This window comes from Mytilus galloprovincialis, chromosome 9, assembly GCF_965363235.1.
Source record: "Mytilus galloprovincialis chromosome 9, xbMytGall1.hap1.1, whole genome shotgun sequence".
Classification (NCBI taxonomy): domain Eukaryota; kingdom Metazoa; phylum Mollusca; class Bivalvia; order Mytilida; family Mytilidae; genus Mytilus; species Mytilus galloprovincialis.
In genome coordinates, this window is record NC_134846.1 from 58,531,359 (window position 1) to 58,552,314 (window position 20,956).

At 32.1% G+C, this 20,956-nt stretch overlaps 1 protein-coding gene across 1 annotated transcript in view; it reads left to right on the forward strand.

Moving 5' to 3' along the window:
* LOC143045419 (allatostatin-A receptor-like) overlaps window positions 1–20,695 on the forward strand; it is a 57,839-nt gene extending 37,144 nt beyond the window's left edge. The window contains exon 3 of the mRNA XM_076217905.1: window positions 19,138–20,695. Coding sequence (XP_076074020.1) covers window positions 19,180–20,325 — 1,146 coding nt within the window. The 5' untranslated portion in view covers window positions 19,138–19,179 and the 3' untranslated portion in view covers window positions 20,326–20,695. The remainder of the gene's footprint in view (window positions 1–19,137) is intronic.
* The last annotated feature ends 261 nt before the right edge of the window (window positions 20,696–20,956 follow it).

Consider the following 20,956-nt stretch of genomic DNA (forward strand, 5'->3'; position numbering starts at 1 on the left):
TGTGTTATCTCATCTTTTCAGTTGATTTTTAATTTACATTACAGAAAAAGATAAATTATGAATTACATAAAAAAAAAGGATCGAAGTGGCCTTTTCTGGTCGTTTTATAATTGTTCACAATTAAGCATAGATACGTCGTGCAGAATACATTTTAAAGTTGAGTTCAACCTTGAAAGAAGGTAAATTATTGTAATTAACAGATGGATTGAAAATGGTTGGTATTATCATTTGAATATCGTTTGAAACGGTAAAGACCACATGTGGACTTAACAACACTTAATTCACCATTAAGTTAAACGCAAACTAGACTTAATGCGCGTTCGTTAAGTACTTTATCTACATTTGTATGATGGGACGCTTCATAACACATCAATGTTGAAGCACTTGGCTGATCTGTAATCACCAATTTTAAATTAATGTTTCTTATTAGTCTTTCTTAATAACTTCTAATACAACAAACCAGTTTCTTTATTTGAAAGTCAATATCTAATAACTGTACGATCATAATCGAATTATTTTGACAGAAATTACTGTTAGCTGATGAAATAAAACGTTACCTTTAATTATGATATCCAAATTGAAATAGACATTACCGGAGATATTTTCTACATCTTTTAATACAAGTGATTTATACTGATAAATAAGTTCGTTTCGTTAAATTACTTCTTGTCATATTTATGATGTATTAACCGTCAAAAGGTTATATTTCTGTTGACCCCAAAACAAATATGTCTGCCAAATTTTATTGATTGTGCTGACATTGTAGATATATATGGCCTGGCAGTTTGATCAACCAACATGCAGCAAAAACTATCAACTCTTGTAACATTACGTGTTTACAAATGGAACTAAGTGTTTGAAAGATTCTACATCGGTTTATGATTTTACAATTATAAAAGAAGTGACTATCGTCATGTTCAAGTGTAATTTAGTGATTATTAACGTTGTGAATAATCAGATTTACTTTAATAGGCGATGATTTTTTCCTTTATCAGAATTGTTTTGACTAAGCTTTGCTTTAAGTAACTAAATTTTCTTACATTGTATTTTTGATGATAACACAGTTCACTGCGTAAGTTCTTATTTCCGACATTAATATGGTTGAACAGCTTACCTACTGGAAGATTTATAGTCGTAACTAATGCAAAGATTACCTTATTAAGAGAACAACATTCAAGCCTTGCATGACAAAATTCATCAAGTCACACGCAGCTGGATTATGTACATTAACAAGCATAAAGAATTTATTACGCGTTTTAGAAGGCCACATTATTAACCAGATTAACCTTTAATGGAATGCCTTATCTCACGAAAATCATTGTTTACCGGATACTCATTGACTCGGAGGAAAACATTTAAGTTCACATGTAGTATGAAATTAAAATGTCTAAGGAAATCATATACAGTAAAACCTTTCTCAAGAGACCACTTAAGGGAGAGCAAAAAAGTGGTCTCATAAGATAGGTGGTCTTTAAATACAGGTTCGATCTGTATGAAATGCACCACAGAGGGACAAACTTAAATCAATGGTCTTGTAACACAAGTTTTTGTTTTCGACTGGTGGTCTCTTAATAGATGTAGGAAGATGTGGTGTAAGTGCCAATGAGACAACTCTCCATCCAAATAACAATTTATAAAAGTAAACCATTATAGGTCAATGAACGGCCTTCAACACGGAGCATTGGCTCACACTGAACAACAAGATATAAAGCACCCAAAATTACAAGTGTAAAACCATGCAAACGGGAAAACCAACGGTCTAATCTATATAAAAAAAAAAGAAAAACGAGAAACAAGTATAAATTACATAAACAAACGACAACTACTGTACTTCAGATTCCTGACTTAGGACAGGTGCAAACATTTACAGCGGGAATAAACGTTTTAATGGTACCAAACCTTCTCCCTTTTTCTGGAACAATAGCATAACATCACAACATAGAAAAACACACGACAAAATATCAATTGGAAGGTTTAACTCTATCAAAAAACGTAAATTAGCACACTATGATCGAATAAATTTGATCTGCGATACCTGAATGCAAATGCATAGTTAAGGTTTATGACCCCTTCTGTAGTCATTTTTGTACGAACTTTTGAAACTTCAATTGTATCAAAACTACAGATATAATGAATAATAGAGATAGACCATTTTGTACATATACCAAGGGGAAACTTTATGCTAAGCATTATTATTTACTGTTTCATATCATTTAATAGAAAAAGAGTACTTTGTGGCAAATAAACCAAGAGTTTTATAGAAAATCCACAGCCTTTTATACAGAGATTTTTGTTATAAAATTTGAAACATAGATTAACCACTTGCTTTTCTATGATGTGCTAGTGTTTATTCTTTACAAAGAGTTCCAACCAACCTGTAAATTCAAAAATACCTCGTGCTGAGTCACTTTAGTCAAGCGCACCCTAAAAGGTATACTTGATTTGGTCCATATTTTTATTTGTTGTAACCAATAACTACATTAATAAATTTGTTTTAAGGAAATCAATGCTAGCACTGCATGCAATTATCTTATATATTTCAGTCATCAAATTGTCAAATATGAGAATACAAGGATAAAGGCTGTGGATTTTCTATAAAATTTCAATATGTTTAGCATTGAATCAATATAAGGGTACATAACCCTTATAAAATATTAGGGACAAACATTTAAGGCCAAAAAGAAAACAAAGAATCCAAAAAAGTCATGGCAAGACACCACCGCGAAATATTTAACCCTTTGAAAATAATCACTTTTGAAAAAAAAAACGGTTTTCATGATATATACAGGTAAATGAAAAATAACTTTGTCGTTTTAGGTATACTACTTCTGTGTATATAAATTCCTCCAATAATTAGGAATTCCAAGAAAATTGTGTTATATAAATGCCTAATTTAACGCTAGATACAAATTGGGGTGAATATCAACAATAAAACTATATGTTTTCCTTTTTTTGGGGAACTTTCAATTTGTTTTTAATCTATTTCAACCATTGAGACCCAGAGAATACAAATAAACGAAAACATGTCATAACTTAGGTTCCTACAAGTCAGTACGAGAGAGACGAACGATATTGAGGTACATTACAGAAAGACTCCGTTCTTGTTTTCTTAATTATTTACATAAGACAATACAAAACAAACTATTCAAAATTATTTTGTTATCTCTTTTCTTTGTATATGGACTCGTAACAAGAAGAATGAAAAATTTGCATTTTGAATTCTGATTCACATCGCATAAAAAACTTTTTTATTTTTGCTCTTTGGTCAAGTTACTGTCTTTTAGACACATCACTCGTTTAATCGTCTATTCTAAGTTTATTCGAAAATACTACTGTTAACCTAACTGGGTCGATGCCAATGCTGATGGACGTTTCGTCCCCGAGGGTATCACCAGCCCAGTAGTCAGCACTTTGGTGTTGACATGAATATTACTTAAGTGGTCAATTTTAAAAATTTCCTGTTTACAAAACTTTAAATGTCCCGAAAAACTAAGGATTTTCTTATCCCAGGCATATATTAACTTAGCCGTATTGATTTGCTTTATAAGTATTTTGATATGAGCGTAACTGATTAGTCTTATATGGACGAAACGCGCCTCTGGCGTACTTAATTATAATCCTCGTACCTTTAAGAACTATAAGAAGGGTATAACATTAGCCTCATTTTTTTCTTTTTTGCTAACTGTTTTTATAACTAGCGAGTGGCAATCAGAAAGTAGAATTTGCATCTGTATTCGTTGAATGAACGATGATTTTTGGTTTGTATTATAATTGTAGCGTCGTTCCATCATTCACTCTTGAATTGCTAGTAATTAAAAAAAATGTTTCTGTTTTCCTGAATACGAGTTAAACTATGAATTGAAATGTTTTAAAAACTTTTAAAATCACATTTTCTGTATATTCTAATCAAACAACTCATTTTTTTAAAGCTTTTATTAACAGTTGATAAAATGCAGATTTTTACAGTAACATACGAATCTTATTTATCTTAATAAAGGTTAGATTTATAATTAATGCATGCTTAAGCCCATTTAGAACTCTTTTATATAAATTATTAATTGAGTCTGTGATGAATTCAAGATTGAGTATCTCATATAATAAAATTGTCATCATTTGTTTTGTTTTGGATGCATGTCAAATTGTTTTGTAATACGAAATTGTAAACAAGTTTTAAGTATTGTAAGAAGTCTGTTATTTAAGGACTTCTGGTACTTGGTTTACTTTTATCTCGTCAAGATAATCTAAAATACGAAAGTACTGCAAATAAAACAAGAGAATGGTATCTACACTTTATACAAGAATAATAAATCAATAAACGAGATAGTCATACTTTAGTTACCCTTTAATATTATACCTGTATCATCATTACTCGTTTTAAAAAAAACCATTTAGTTCTAATTGCTAGCTACATGTATCTTCTATACTTGTACATTCATCTTAAAACATGTGCTTTAAGATTTTTCCCCATGTATTACGCCTTTGAATTATACATTTCGATGGTTTCTAAACAATTTGTCTGGGGAAAAGATTAGTCTATTGTATAAACAACATTTCTTGTCATCACTATTGCCTGAGTAGAACACTAAAACATTTTTTAGCCGAATACATTATCAGAAGATCTTTTCATAAGCAACTTTATGTCATAATTACTTAACTGAACGAAGTTGATCTTATCGCATTTATTAGAACTTATCCTCCCGAGTTATGAAACCTTCATAGCCGAATATACGATACGTTTTTTTTTTTTTTTTTCTTATTGTTGAACGTCGTACAGCGGCCTCTAACTACTTACGAACACTTCATTTGAAGTCTGGTTTATGGTTGTCTCATTGGCACTCATATCGTGTCTCCTTAATTATGCATACCCTTATGCATACCCCTAGAGTTATGAAAAGACAAATGTTCTATTTGTTTTCCAAGAATTGTTTTGGTATAATGCAGTGGTTTTGCATTTTCAACACATTTACTGTAATCATTTTGTCTTCATTACATGTGCAAAGTAAAAATACACAAAAGGTTAAACTACATTAATTAACCGTTAAAAGACTGACTGATTTAATTAAATTTAGAAGCCGCATTTCCTGTTATAAGCAGTGATGATTATGGCCGTATAGCTATCAATAAACTCATTTCCATTCTCATGACAGAAATCCAATGCCGTTTTCAGCTGACATTCCATCACCCTAAACTCCTGTTTACATAATAGCAGAGAGTTCATTGATTCAGAAAGTATTAAATAAGTGATGGAAGAGTGAACAGTCTAATACGGTGGTCGTATATAAATATTCACAACCATGGTAATCATAACGGATTTCCAGATATAACCAATGAAGCGTAACGTCTGTTAGCCTTCGGAACGTCTTTTATTAATTTTGTGATTTAATTGTTGATTAAAGTTTTTAATCGAGCAGTTAAACTGATACCAGACAAATTAACACTTTAATAGATGAAAGTTAAAATTCGTGTAGCTAGCATATGGCTTTTTTCATGGCTGTAAGCTTGTAACCCAGGACTATATCCAATATCTGGCGAACTGGTGAGATCAGGTGGTTGGAGGCTGGTAAGGCACCAGGTAAACATTCCACCGAGATGAAGCTAGTATCTAACAATTATATATGTTAGAGGAGGGACCGCTTTCGAGATATAAATAGAATGGAAAATGGAAACGGTGAATGTATCATAGAGACAACAACTCGACCTAAGAGCCAAAAAAAAAAAAGGCCAAAGGCAACCAATGGGTCTTCAACACCGGAAGATCATTCAGCACCCATTAACAGTTAGTCCTTATGCCGAAATGTGTAATAGTTCAACGAAAATAGACGTCACACTAAACTTCGAACCATACAAATACGGCGGGGGTAAACATGTGTTATGAGATCTCAACGTACTCTCCCTATACCTCTTGGTAAAGCAGAATCTCAGTAATATGAACAGTTTAAAGTATGAAATCCGAGTTCGATGGTAGAAAGGTTAACATAAGGAACGAAACAAACGACAGTGATACATTAATTTATAAAGGACTTCTAGCAGTTACTAAGGTAGCAACCATTTGATTTTCTGGGGGGGGGGGGGGGGGGCTATGGTTTTTTTTGGGAAAAAAAGTTTGTTTCCAGTTTTTGGAGAAAAAAATAATTTGTTTTTGATTCTGAGAAAAAAAAATTGTTTGTTTCACCCTCAGCTGCCACTATATGTAATGCTAAAATTGAAAGAAAAAAATTGTTTTCGTCTTGTCGCGAAAAAAATAGATTGTTTTTCGCCGCAGGCGAAAAAAAAATTTGTCCAGAAAAAAAAAACATAGCCCCCCCCCCCCCCCAGAAAATCAAATGGTTGCTGCCTAACATGCCAGCTCCATATATCAATTAAACTGCTTGAAATATGATGGCTTCATCATATGAAAACCAAGCACGATCCCTCCAGTTATGAGTTTATTATCATTTCATCATAAAATAAACGAAAATAAAGTTACCCACAACTGGTTTTAGAATTAGTGTGTTTAATTCCGATCCGATGCAAAGACCCTATGAGCAATCAATATTAATTCAAAAAGATGCCATCTTCAATGACCTCACCACACAGTATCGTAACTAGATCCTTTCTGAATAAGTCTGTTAAAATTGTTTACAATTGTTGTTCTTTGACTGAGGATAAAATTAATTAAATGTTTTGACAAGTTTGTGATATGGAAAACCCTAGTGTAACAATTTGTCAGTAATGCAGAGATTTCTTTCGTTTACATCAAATATGTTGTTACAAGCACGTGCGAATTGAATAGGTTGAGATAAAAAAAAAAAACACTATAAGATAGTGACAAGGGAATGTCACCATCTAAAAATGAATAATTAATATAAGGAAATGAAGAATCTCTAATAGTTATCCCACAAGGACGCGTTGTGTCAGTGTAAAATCACCCCGATGGCCGGAGGACAGAGGATGATCTAACACTGACACACCGAGTCCGAATGGGATAACTATTTTACATCAAAGCTGTTTTAGATGAGACGGAAAACCATTTAAGATTCATAAAATCTAGTTAAGAATGCCACACAACCATTATAATATACCTTATATATTACTATATGATGTACATGTATACCCTTAATGACCCTCAAACACGATGAGTAGATATCAAATAATGTCAACTCGCCCCACTTGCCAATCGACCCACACTATATCGCCACTTTATAAAAAAATCGCCCAACTCTTGTTAACCGACTCGACCCACTTTTCAAAAAGTGTAAAATCAAAGTGAACAATCAGTCTGAATAACATTAACGGTACCAAATTTTCTGCACCAGATGCGCATTTCGACAATACATGTTTCTTCAGTGATGCTCGTGGCCAAAATATTTCAAATCCAAAGCTTATATGAAAGTTGAAGAGCTATAATCCAAAAGGTCCAAAAAGCATAGCCAAATCCGTGAAAGGAATCGGCCAACACTATATCGCCACTTTATAAAAATATGTGTCGTGGCTTGATATGCTAAAGGTCTTGAGTTCGAGTCCCAGCATATACACTGGATTTTTTCTACGTGAATTTTGATAGAATTAATTGTAAGTTTTATAGTGGATTTGACATTCCCGCCAAAATGTTACAGAACAAAGGAAAGCATGCAAAACAAAGAAACTCAAACTGGGGTGATCTAGTAGGGTGATCCGGCTAAGATCACCCCTGTTAGAACAAAGGAGCTGGGAGGTAATCTCTTTTATCGTAAATGTTTGTTATCTATCTTCCTGTTAATATATATATATATATATATATATATATATATATTTATATATATCAAGATCCATGAAAGGACAGCGTTCGTTGTTACATGTAGTATTAGCTTGATTCAAAGTCAGTTTAGCAGGAAAACTCACTTTTATTTACATACTCAAGTCGTCATTATTGTGAGCCATTATATCATCCAGAGTACATTGTATTAATAATGGTACAAAATATTTTAGGCCGAAAATAATCTTGAACAGTGTCATATAAAGGCAACAGTACGATACCGCTGTTCAAAAGTCATAACATCGATTGAGAGAAAAGATTGAAAAAAAGCGACCGATCGCTCCGAGAAGCCCAATGGTGTATAAAAAACATGACCCCAAGAACACAATATAATTTTTCAAAAGATAACAAAGAACATGTTGCCATGGGAAAAAAGTTTTAATTGCGCAAATCATTAACTTACCCTTATAAAAATCCAATGTTTGTCTTATAAATCTTTGACTTATGTGATTTGTTTCCAAATGTCTAGTTCCTAAATCTGCAATAATTAATAGGTCATGTTTTATTTCATTTGATCATATATCAAATCCTTTAAAACCGAATGACATATAGTTACACCACGAAAACAGCTGCTACCATAAAATGAATTCATTGTTTTGACAAGATTTCTTTTTACAACTTTAGAAACTGCTCTTAGCATCAAAGTTGGATCATGATCTATAATTGTACGTGAATTGAGGACAGAATTTGAGAAAACAGTAACGAACAGATATCTTTGTCACGAACACATTTTGCAAATTGACAGCTGGTGACTATATAGAACCGTCATCATAACAGACATCACTGTTGTAATATAAAACAATATAATATTAAGAACTGGACTATGGTATAAAATATTTGAAAATAGTCATGTTTGTCGCACTGATTTATTTGGTCACCAGCTGTTTTAAAATACACTGGTTTCGTCGTAGAGAGTTTTCCATCATCTGTAAAGATGGAAACAAAAAAGAAAACCGTTGTTTTTGTGATATATTACACATATTAACGATAAATCAAGTAATTGCTGTATCGAGCGTTAGCGATGAGTCTTTTGTAGACGAAACGCACATCTGGTGTAAAACAAATTATAAGCCCGGTATCTATGATGAGATTATGTACAATCACTCCTTATTCTAATATTGCGAAATAGTACACTGATATTGAAATTTTCAAAACAAAGAAATATTGATAGTTTTACTATGTGATTAAGGGTTTTATAATTCAGTCTATCAATAGTATTATTGTTTAAGGGTAGATTTGATTATATATCTTGTCAATCAACTAGTGTGTAAACAAAGGGATTCATTTTTACTTCCTTCTAGTTTGCTAAAATTCGCGTCTTTTTATTATTAATTGGAAGATTATAAATATGCGAATGCATGATCAAAAAAGAGAAAAGAAGAATATATCATATATCATAATTTCAAAAATTGAAAACTGTTCATAGAAAAATTTTCCAGGGAGGAATTTAAAACGGGCGCAGTTATAATAGAAAAGATATGAAATGGGTTGTCCATTCCTTACACATGCCCTTTGCACCGAAGGATAAGCATTATAAGCATTTCGAATTAACTAAAAACTTTCGTTTTACCCCCACAGTTTTAGCCCGAAACTGGATCAAGATTGAAAGAAGCGGCATCTCTAAACTGTATCACTTGCTTTTTTTCCTGCTGCTTTTTACGATTGGATGCAAAATAAGACGGAAAAAACAAGACTTGTTTACAGCATTTTTCATAACAATAAATAAGTTTAAGAATTTCTTAATACAATATGCTGAAAACTCCGTTAATACAATAGAATGTTAATCACATCGTGGCTATCTGGTTTTGTCATATGTTAGTCATCAAAACCCTGTCCGTTAAGATGTCAATAGAAATTATCTTAACTCTTTTATTTTGTTTGAAGCCAAATGAATTTTCGCTAATATAAAAACACGAGATTAGCTTCCTGTTTAATGCACAGACATGGGCATCAGATAATATTCATTGTGAATGACTTGACTATCATATACCTCACGGGTGTTCATCGTTGTGAAAAAATATCTCTGTAATTGACTCCAAATATGGATCTGTCAATTAGTAACAGTTAGTTTTCCAAGATAATTACCAAATACTTTCAGACAGCTCTCGTGGCAAAACGAAACATGTAATATAATCTGAAGCAACAAATTGATAATTCATCAAAATAAATCTTACATTTAACTCCAAATCTAGATGTCGCTAAACGTATTTCCTTTATAAAAGTGAGCAACAGTGATGGATGTTCAAGAGCACTCAAACAAATTCTGACTCCTTAAGGCCATGTCTTTAATTGTTAGCTGTTTCTGACTATTTATTGTAATATACATTCAATTCATCAGCCAGTTCTATTTCTGAAGGATTGATTATAGATTAGAATAATCTAAATGACAAAACGAAAGTCTGTATTGTATTGCTTAAACGCAATTTAAATACACAATTCTTTCTAGTTATGTCTTTTGTTGAATTTTAAGGCCTTCAGACCAACAACCCGCATTTTGGGATATATAGAGCACCTTGGGATTTTGTTCTAATGTTCTTGTTGGTATACAATTCTTTGCATAGTAAAAGATGAAAATATAAAAACCAAACTTTCTTATTACAAAAGTCACACTAAAAGTAACACATCATATGTAAATGTGTCGGTCAGTATATAAAACGTGCGTATTAGTCAAGGGGAGATTATCAGCTAAAACGATCACAATCTTCAAAATAAATCTACAGGTTTTAGAATCCTTGTCAGTAATCCAAGTTTCAAAAAGGGCTTTGAGTGCTATTCAAATCTCATAAAACTAAAAACTGACATGTAACAAAATGTTGGTTGTCTTGAAAGTTAAAGGTGCTTTAACTCAACTTGAACATGTCCAACGCTTTCGTTGTGGTAATTGCGATATATTTGGGAATGCAGTTCATATTGTATCACCAATTCTTAATATTATATTCAAAAACATAATAAGCTTAAATAAAAGTTTTTACGAACGTATGGTGTGATGAAGGAAACATATGTTGTGGGAAATTTGTACAGTAAATCTATTTAAATTTATCATTTTATTTTATTTTGAAGTTGTCTAATCATCTTATATTTCATATATTAATATATTTAAGTAGCATAAAACTAGTTGATGCTCAAAACATATGTCCGTTAAGTCATGTGCAAGCCACCATACCCTTACATAACTATCAATAGTAGATACCTCCATGAATCATTCGCCTATAGCTAATGTTGTCAAATGATTTGTCGTAAAAAATACTTCTGGTATTGGTTTCTTAGACTGTTTTGAACATTATTATAAATGAAAGCGTCCAAGGAAAGCAAATAACTGTCAGATTGCGTTGCCGCGACTTTTTCTCATTTCTCGATATTAGTTTCTTTTGGTGCTATCTGCACTTTATGGTTTAGGGGATTGACAAATTATTGTTTCGCGGCTGTTATATATTCTGATTTAGCAAGACGAGACATGACATTCATTGGTTACACAGGTTAATTCATCAACCTATTGTCTATAGTAAAATGTAATTTGTCAGATGTTATTTTAACAAGACTACTTAGCACTAATAAACCATCAACATATTTGTAGTTGCAAAACCTATCGTATCAACAAAAGAGTTGGCTCATATCATTCAACAATATAAATAGAAATGGAAATAGATCTTTGTAGCAAATAAACTATTTTTAAACGAGACATCAACGAGAAAAAAACATTTTATTATATGTAGATGTTTTCCAAAATTCAAATTATTTATGGAAGGAAAATTTTAACACCACATGGTATAATTCTCTTCATCGGTTGACCATGTATGCCTTTTGACGTATTTTTTTGAGCATATGGTGTTCAAGTTATAAGCCTGCTATCTTTGATTGGGTTTTGTTTGTATAGAATAAATATGGTTTACAAATGTAATTAATTCTGTGGTTAAAAGAATATTTCATATTCAATGCAATTTATATTTTTTTTTGTTTTTACCTCTTTGTCACGAAATAAACAAAATTAAAATATGTCTCCTTTCTAATTAGCCTTTTGTTGGAGATTTTCAGTCTTTTTTCTCTATTCATGTAACAACTAAATCGTGACTGTAATTTTGTTGGCTTCGTGTTTGTCATTCAGACACAACACTTCTAGTTATTCATATTCCGGCACTAAACATAGGTTTCAGACGATCGCCGTGATGGGTAATATATAAATACATTTTGATAATAAAAAAAAATTATAAAAAATATTGTAATTGTTACACTTTGGAGAGAAACGTTTATTTAATTAAACATAACGTATTGCTTTCCAAACTCATTTTTTATTTGTAATTTTCTAAATTCGAAACAATTAGTTAACATGGCTTCGCAACAAAGTAGCGGAAGTAAATAATCATGTGTAGACACTACGGTGTGCCATCTTCAAGCAAGACAACAATTTATGACGTTGTTTAAACGTGACCGGACAATGACCGTTATTCATTTCAAAGTCAAAGCTCGAAGTCAATAAGAATCAAAGATGAAGCTTAAGTTAAGTATACATGTAACAATTTGTCAACATGACACAAACTTAGTTCTTATTCATTAAACGAAACGACGACTGTGTTAGATTTTCAATTTACACAGGAGACCCAAATGGACGAGAACGTAAAAGACTATAGGTCACCTTACAACCTTTAACAATGAACAGGCCCACTACGTATACGAACTCATAAAAAAAAACATCTTTGTAAAACTTGACATATTCGTTATCATAGGCAATAGAAGAGATACGCTCCTCCATTTTTAAGGATTAAAGGTCACACAAAGATCTAGGGTGCAGGTCAAAACCATTTTAATGTGATAGACACAACACATCTAGTATAGAAGATATTATACGTCAAAGCCTATACAACAAAGAATAAAACATCGATAGACAATCCCTGACAGACAGAGATATACAATAATGAAATACAAAGCTTGATCAACACGATTTACCACACACAACGTAGTTGTATGTGCCCGCGGAGGCTGAACGGATTCATACAGCATCAGACATAGCAAATATCAAGTACAGAAAAACAAGAACCGCATTAAAAAAAATAGTTCTCGATTCATTCTTCAAACAAAATATACCAAGCGTAAGCGGATAGTGTCTGTTGCTAAATGCACGTAATATTTATTAACGGTTTGATGCAATATGAGTGAAAGTTACCAGTGTTTACTTGTATAGGTTGACTGTTTTGTTATTGTAATAACATGCTGTTGAGTTAAAGAAAGTTGAATTATTATCTTTATTGTATTTCTAAGTTTTTGTTTTCACCTGCTGGTAAGTGTAATGACTTACTAAAACAATGTCTATATCAATATTTATCTATCACATGTAATTTTTATAAATTCTTTGAAGCTGTTTGAAGTTATCATATGTGAATTAATATTAGTAGATATCTTGCAGGTATTGAAATTGTTCAAAATATTTTTTCAATTATTCATAATTTACATAGATTTATAATGGGGAACAAGGACGTATTGAGCAGACGACAGATGCTTTTACGTTAATTACACCATGTTGAGTAGGAGACAATCCAATTTATAGTTTTACATTTCAAGGACGTGAACAATTATCATGTCGGTCTGCGTTATTACTTAGGCAGCAACCATTTGATTTTCTAGGGGGGGGGGGGGGGGGGGGGGGGGCTATGGTTTTTTTTGGAAAAAAAAGTTTGTTTTGAATTCTGAAAAAAAATTGTTTGTTACCCCCTCAGCTGCCACTATATGTAATGCTAAAATTGAAAGAAAAAAATTGTTTTCGACTTGTCGCGAAAAAAAAAATTGTTATTCGCCGCAGGCGAAAAAAAAAGTTTGTACAGAAAAAAAAAATAGCCCCCCCCCTCCCCCAGAAAATCAAATGGTTGCTGCCTTACTATACTGTGTGGATTTTGATCAATGTTGAAGGCCTTATCGTAACTTATAATTTTTGTGCTATAGGTATAGCTGACTATACAGTGGGAGTTTTGCTCAATGTTGAAGTTCATACCGTGACCTATAATTGTGTACATGAAAGTCATTTTAGATAGTTGCCTTACAGTCCAACTAATTAATTACATATTCACGCACTTGGGCAGTTCGACAACGTGATAAATTTAGTTGACAAATGTTTTTACCTCAAAATCAAACGATTGCGCGAAATTGTACTAGATCTACAATGCATTTCATATTAGTACCATTTCCAAAAAGTGTTATATTTAATGGAAAACTATTTGATTTACTTAACAGGTTTTTTTATAACATGAAGAATATGATACTTTTCAATGATCATTGAATGCAAATACTTAAAACTGGGTAAAAAACATCGTGATTTAAAATTAAGACGCCTTGGTTAAATCAATCTTTAAGAGGCACTTTGTTTTTGATTGTTTTGATGGGAACGTCTTCATAAAAAAGCAATTTGTTCACATAACTCCCTACATTTAGTAGTTTTCTAATCACATTCTCAAAATACCGACAATTATTGTACGATGTAAATACCGATAAACAATTTACCATATCGTTCTCCTCTGATATATTTGTATGTTTTTCTTGATCTTTGATTTTTTTTTTTTTTTTTTTGGGGAGGGGGGGGGCTTGGTTATTGCTGCTTGGTACTGTGTAAACATAAAAACAACTTTTCAATTAGACGATGACATTGCAAGTTTCAAGTACTGTAACAGTTACTGTACAAAACTGACTCTTTGTATATCCAAGCAATTTTATACTTCCGTAATGGTACATGATGGACTCTAAATGTGTCTTTTAGTGTTTATATAAAACCTGGAATTCGTTCTCGTAACAAAATTATTGTACAGTTCAGTAACCATTGCCTGAATTGCTGCTATGTCCGCAGGTTATTTAGTTGAGACCCCCTTTTGTTCATATTTATATTTTTAGATGGTTGACAAAAACCCGACATCATTTACCCGCATTAATAATATAAATCTCCAGTTACAAACAACAACTATAATGAATATAGTTTTTGAACATTTCAACACATTCTGAAGTCCATTAGATATTATTTATCATCCCTGCTGTGTCTTTCTCGGGTAGACTTTCATCTAATAGTAAACATGAGCCGTCTGATTTGAATCTGCCTAATACAGCACTATTCAAAGCGTAGTACTGAATATCTAATTTCTAAATTATTTTTCTCAACAGGAATGTCGTCTTCGAGATTATATTTATTTTTATAAAGACAAGTATCATTTCCTGTTTGTAAGATAAATTGTCATTAACTTTCAAAACATTTTTCTACGGTCGCAGTTTGGTTTTTTTTTTTTTCGAAAAGCAAGCTGCGATGATGGCGAGGTAATTGTGTACACATCATTCTTTTCCGGTAATTTTTTTTTTTTTTTTTTTTGTTATCGATAATCTAGCTGCACTTTGTGCAATGTACATTGTGTAAACATCGTCATTATCATGTAATCATTTTTTTTTTATTTCAAACTATTTTTCAATTAAATTAGGTATCCCAAGAATGATACAACGTAATAACGCATTTAAGAATGCTTGCAATTTATAAAAGCAAACTACCTCAATCAATTAAAACCCTGATATAAAAATTATGCTAACGCACATTGCAATGAATAATTCACAATCTTTTGACGGTTATATCATATGGGAATGATAGTTATGCATGTTCATGGTTGCTATAACAAAAGTCACTGAAATTGGAGACACACTATTGGCCTTTTCTACGCTGGCCTGAATTGCATACTGTAATGGTTTTTCTTTTGTGTCGTAGGATGTTTAGGGTGTACATTGCATTTTTTTAATTACTCACGACACGCGTAGAAAACGCAACTTAAAAAAAACTGTACAATCATCTAGTTTTAAATTGAATAATTCGTTTTATTTCGTCTTTGTGCAGTTATTTAGCAGTAAATTTACCAAAGTGTTCAAGTCAAGCACTGTACAGTCATTTGGTAGTATTTCGAAATACGAAGCCAATATCCTATCTGAATATTTAATCAAAATTTCCGTTATTAGAGATTTTTCCTGTATTATTGTGCCTATATTTTCTATAATTTTTGTAGTCTGTAGTGCTTGCATTTCCTATCATGATTTTCTTGATAGGGGTTGCTGCTCACAAGGAAGCTATTAAACCAAGAGTTCCAAATGGTGAAGTTGAAATCATCCCTTCGTAAATTTTACTGACGCCATCACGAGTTGGTTGACCGTTATGGAATAACCGTTTCATAAATGATATCGGATATGTTCCTTACGTTGTAACTACAATCCTCTTCCCGTTCATGAATGTGACCTACCGAATTAGACTATTTACCGGATGTGTTATCACATAAGCAACACGACGGGTGCCACATGTGGAGCAGGATCTGCAAATTACCCTTCCAGCGCACCTGCGATCACCCCTAGTTTTTGCTGGGGTTCTTGTTGCTTATTCTTTAGTTTTCTATGTTGTGTCATGTTTACTATTGTGTGTCTGTTTGTCTTTTTCATTTTTAGCCATGGCGTTGTCAGTTTATTTTCGATTTATGAGTTTGACTGTCCCTCTGGTATCTTTCGTCCCTCTTTTTTAAGATTATCTTACATGTACATGTTTGGTATTTTATCAACAGTGAAAATTTTAATGGCAACATTGGTAGCTTCTTCCTTTACTTCCGCGTGAACAGCAATCTATTAATAAATCTCTGGTAGTTTAAATGAGAGTCACAATGACCTACGCTATAAAAATCCGTCCATTTTCCTCTAGAACCAAAATAGCCATTTAGTGATTAATGGTACGACTTACAAAAGATAATTTGATTATTCATTATTTATACTGTATAGATCATTTCAAGACATGAAATAAATCGAATCCAGTATAAACCATGAGTGACTGCAAACCCATTTATAAAAATCAGGACACTCGTGCAGACATAGAGAATTCTTGCTGTCTTGGCGATTCTAGATGGAAAAGCATTGATGAAATATTTTTATTTTATTACTTAATACATATAAAAATTACATTGTCGTAGAAGTAGAATTGACAGTTTGAAATGATGTAAATGGTGGTTGAAGATGAAGTGATTGCTTTAGAAGCAAGCAATAATTGCTGTTTGTAGGAACGATTTTAGAGATAAATGGGGAAAAGAAGTGAATGATAAGAACTTCCCTTTTATTATCTTAATTAAAACACTGGAACATTAATTTACGAATGTTATAATAGGTGCAATGTAATTACATTTTTCAAAGGATTTTGCAATTACTATTTAACTAATATGGATGTCAGAGCAATTGTCAATATCAAAATGAATCGAATGAATTTTTATAAATAAATAAGGAAAGTGACAAGCACTGACATAGCGTAAAATCTTTTCCTTAATTAGACAACATTATGTAATAGTGGAATAACATTAATTAAGGTGACATATTGACCACACCTTATACAATATTTTCTGTTAATTCCGTTTTTTTTTTTGTTTTTTTTTTTATTCAGATTTACACCAATTACCAAATGTTTACAGTTATTTCATCTGCCGGGCTTCCTTTTTCTATATCATTTATTTAATTAGTTCATTGTTTTCATATAATTAAAATTATTTTAAAAACAATATGTTGAATTATTTTAAAAAGAATTTTTTTCTGTTGATATTTTATAGTGTGTCTTTATATGTTGCGATGTTACACTATTTTTCAGATAAGGGGGAAGGTTGGTATCCATAACGCGTAAACCCGCTGCAATTTTTTGCACCTGTCCTAAGCCAGGAATCTGATGTTTAGTAGTTGTCGTTTGTTGATATGGCTCATAAGTGTTTCTCGTTTCTCGTTTTTTATATAGATTAGACCGTTGGTTTTCTTGTTTGAATGGTTTTACACTGGTAATTTTGAGGGCTTTTTATAGCTTTATAGATTTTATAAACTATGATCATGTAATATAAAATGATTATGAGGAAAATAAAAAAAAAAAAAAAAAAAATTGTACCATAATTCTTTTTTATGCATTTTTTGAGATACAAATACATTCAATTTGATTTAGGCTAACACAAATTTTATGTGTGAACAAATTATAGTGTTTACAAAATGATTCATCCTAATTAGTATAATCTGAATGGTATTTTGATCTTAATATAAAAATAAGGAGATGTGATATGATTGTTAAGAGACATCTATTCACAAGAGACCAAAACGGCGAGGATGTAGACAACTTAAGGTCACTGAACGACCTTCAACAATGAGAAAATCAAAATAGGTATAGAAAAGATATGAAAGACCACAACGTGACAAATGATAAAACAATTTAAAAGAGAAATCCAACGGCCTGATTCATACTAATATCAATAAGCAAAGAACATATATGCCATACAGCAACTAACTTCAACTACTAGATAACAGAAATACTTTGGCAAGCACATAAAGGATATAACTGGGTTGTCTCATTGGCACTCATACCACATCTTCTTATATCTACTTAACCCTCTCTAACCCGGAACAGTAGCGTAACATCATTAGAACTCATTGTTAAAATAAGTCGGAAAGGGCATGATGAAGTCTATTGGCACGAAGTACAAAACAACTGATACAAAACTGATATAAAACGCACAAGAAGTACCAATTAAGAAGTTACTGAAAGCAAGCCAATTTCAACTTAATATATGAAGATAATACTAGTATTTAAAAATGTTGAAATATCTGTTAAGTACAAAACTTGTTTAATAAATACACAAATTAAATATATAACAATAAACATTTACAAACGAGTATTCCAAACTCTTTTTTTTTTAAACAACAACAAAAATGGGATCTGATCAATGATAATAGTCAATGAATGACAAGGAATGATCAATAGGGAGTAGCAAGCTATGGATACCCAACATCAGTAAATTGAATTACAGAAAAAAGTAAAATCACAAAAAATTAACTCCGAGGTAAATTCAAAACGGAAATTCCCTAATCACATGGCAAAATCAAATGATAAAACACATCAAACCATGGACAACAACTGTCATATTCCTGACTTGGTACAGACATTTTCAAATACTAGTACAGAGCCCATTTTAATTCGACGAATTGAAAGGTACACTTAAAGGGTTGACATGATCTGATTGAAATGAAAAATCAAAGAGCATCCTTGCTTTCTTCTATATACTAATAAGACAGAGACAGAAAGACAGACTTTTCCTTCGACAGTAAGAACCAACAAGTTTTTAGATATCAGAGTAATACAAAAACAAATGTCAGATGGATTTTAATTGAAGACTCAGCAAAATTGTCGTTTTCATAGGAGTCCTGATCTTTTGTAAATGGGGTTTTCTGAACTGTGTTAGTCAAATGCGAGAGTCAATATGACTTCGTTGAATACCGAACGACACATTAGATATACTATACAGAAATTATCTATTGAAGTTTTCATTTACAAATTGTAATTTTTTCAATTTTATTTTCAGGTTAATTAACTTCTAGATGATTTCGAAAGCCTTTTGATCATCATGACATCTGGATTTATCAACACTACTTCCGGAATGATGAATTCAACAATGTCAAATAATTTGTCCGAAAGTATTCAAGGAGAGATGGAAAGTGCGCTTGCGTTTGAACGCGCAATACATTTGGCGGTATCCATTATATTTGGTATCGTTGTTTTAGTTGGGTTTCTAGGAAACCTTTTGGTGATCATTGTTGTTTGGTCAAACACACAGATGCAAAATACAACAAATATATTAATTGTTAGCCTGGCCTTTGCGGATCTTTCATTTATCATATTCTGTGTTCCCTTTACTGCCACAAAATATGTCATGTCAACATGGCCCTTCGGTACCCTTTGGTGTAAGATATCAAGTTATCTGATGTATGTCTGCGCATTCGCAAGTGTATATACCCTCGTTCTCATGTCACTTGATCGATATCTTGCAGTAGTTCATCCAATCACATCAATGAAAATCCGAAACAGAAAAAATGCGAACTTTCTGGTTATTTTAACATGGATTGTGATTCTCGGCTCTAATCTCCCGGCAGCTTTCGAGTTCCATGTTATTGAATATCAATTTTATGACCGTAATCGATCAACGTGTATATTAGAGCAAAATTTATCCGTAGGTCGTAGATTCCACGGTTGCTTCTTTGCTTTTGGATATGTATTACCTTTGACACTGATTTGCGTTTTGTATGGATTTATGTTGAAAAGGCTCTTGTATGGAGTTGTTCCCGGTGGAAGTCAACGTGCCGAAAGTATCAGATCCAAGAAAAGAGTTACGAAGATGATTATCATCGTTGTAGGAATATTTGCCTTGTGCTGGTTACCCATTCAGATTATGTTTTTAGTTCAATATTTTGGACATTTTGAAGCAACCCCAATTACATTTGGTATTCAAATGACTGCAAATTGCTTAGCTTATATGAACAGTTGTGTCAATCCTATACTGTACGCTTTTCTGTCCGAAAATTTCCGACGAAGTTTTAGAAAGCTTCTTTGTTGCAAAGGACAAGTATCAACGAAATTTGAATACGAAAGAACCCATGCGCCACGCGGGGCTGATAAGGAAACTAAGGAGATGCTGTTAAACAACTTGAACCATACAAACAATGAAGTCAGTACTAAAGATAAAAATTGCAACACCGAAAACACGGTTACCTAAAGTTGCACATTTATGAAAACAGTGTTTCAAAATGTTCAAGTTTGATTATCAATGATATAATAGTATGAACAATAGCAGGACTTATATATCTGAAGGCTTGTAGGCTCGAACGCACATTTCAGAATGTGACATAGTAAGCACTAGTATTAAAACACACGATAATCACAAAGTATGTATACACTGTTCATTGATAGAAAAGCAAGTGTGTAGATAACATTTCTGAAAGTGAATTTTGTATTATTAAAAACATATCTGTAACATAAAAACAGTTTTGATGAAGTGACAAAAACTCAATATTACTAAATGTTTTGTTGTATATTATATAAATTGTAGCTATGTATTGTTCGAAAAAATAAAAAAATAGACGTAAGTTCGCATTTCGCAAACATATAGACTAGATACTCATGCATTATGGGTCGTATTTTATGAGTCTTGTCAACATCTCTTCTAAAGTTGTCTTACAGTCAGAACTACGACAATATATTGTATATAAAAAAGATATGTGGTATGGTTGTAATAAGAAAACAATCTTTTAGGACAGCAGGCATGCAATCGAGAACCATGGACCTGACAATAAACAAAAGGTAACAGTACTTAGCCGAAATTTAAATTTCATAAATTCATTATAAAG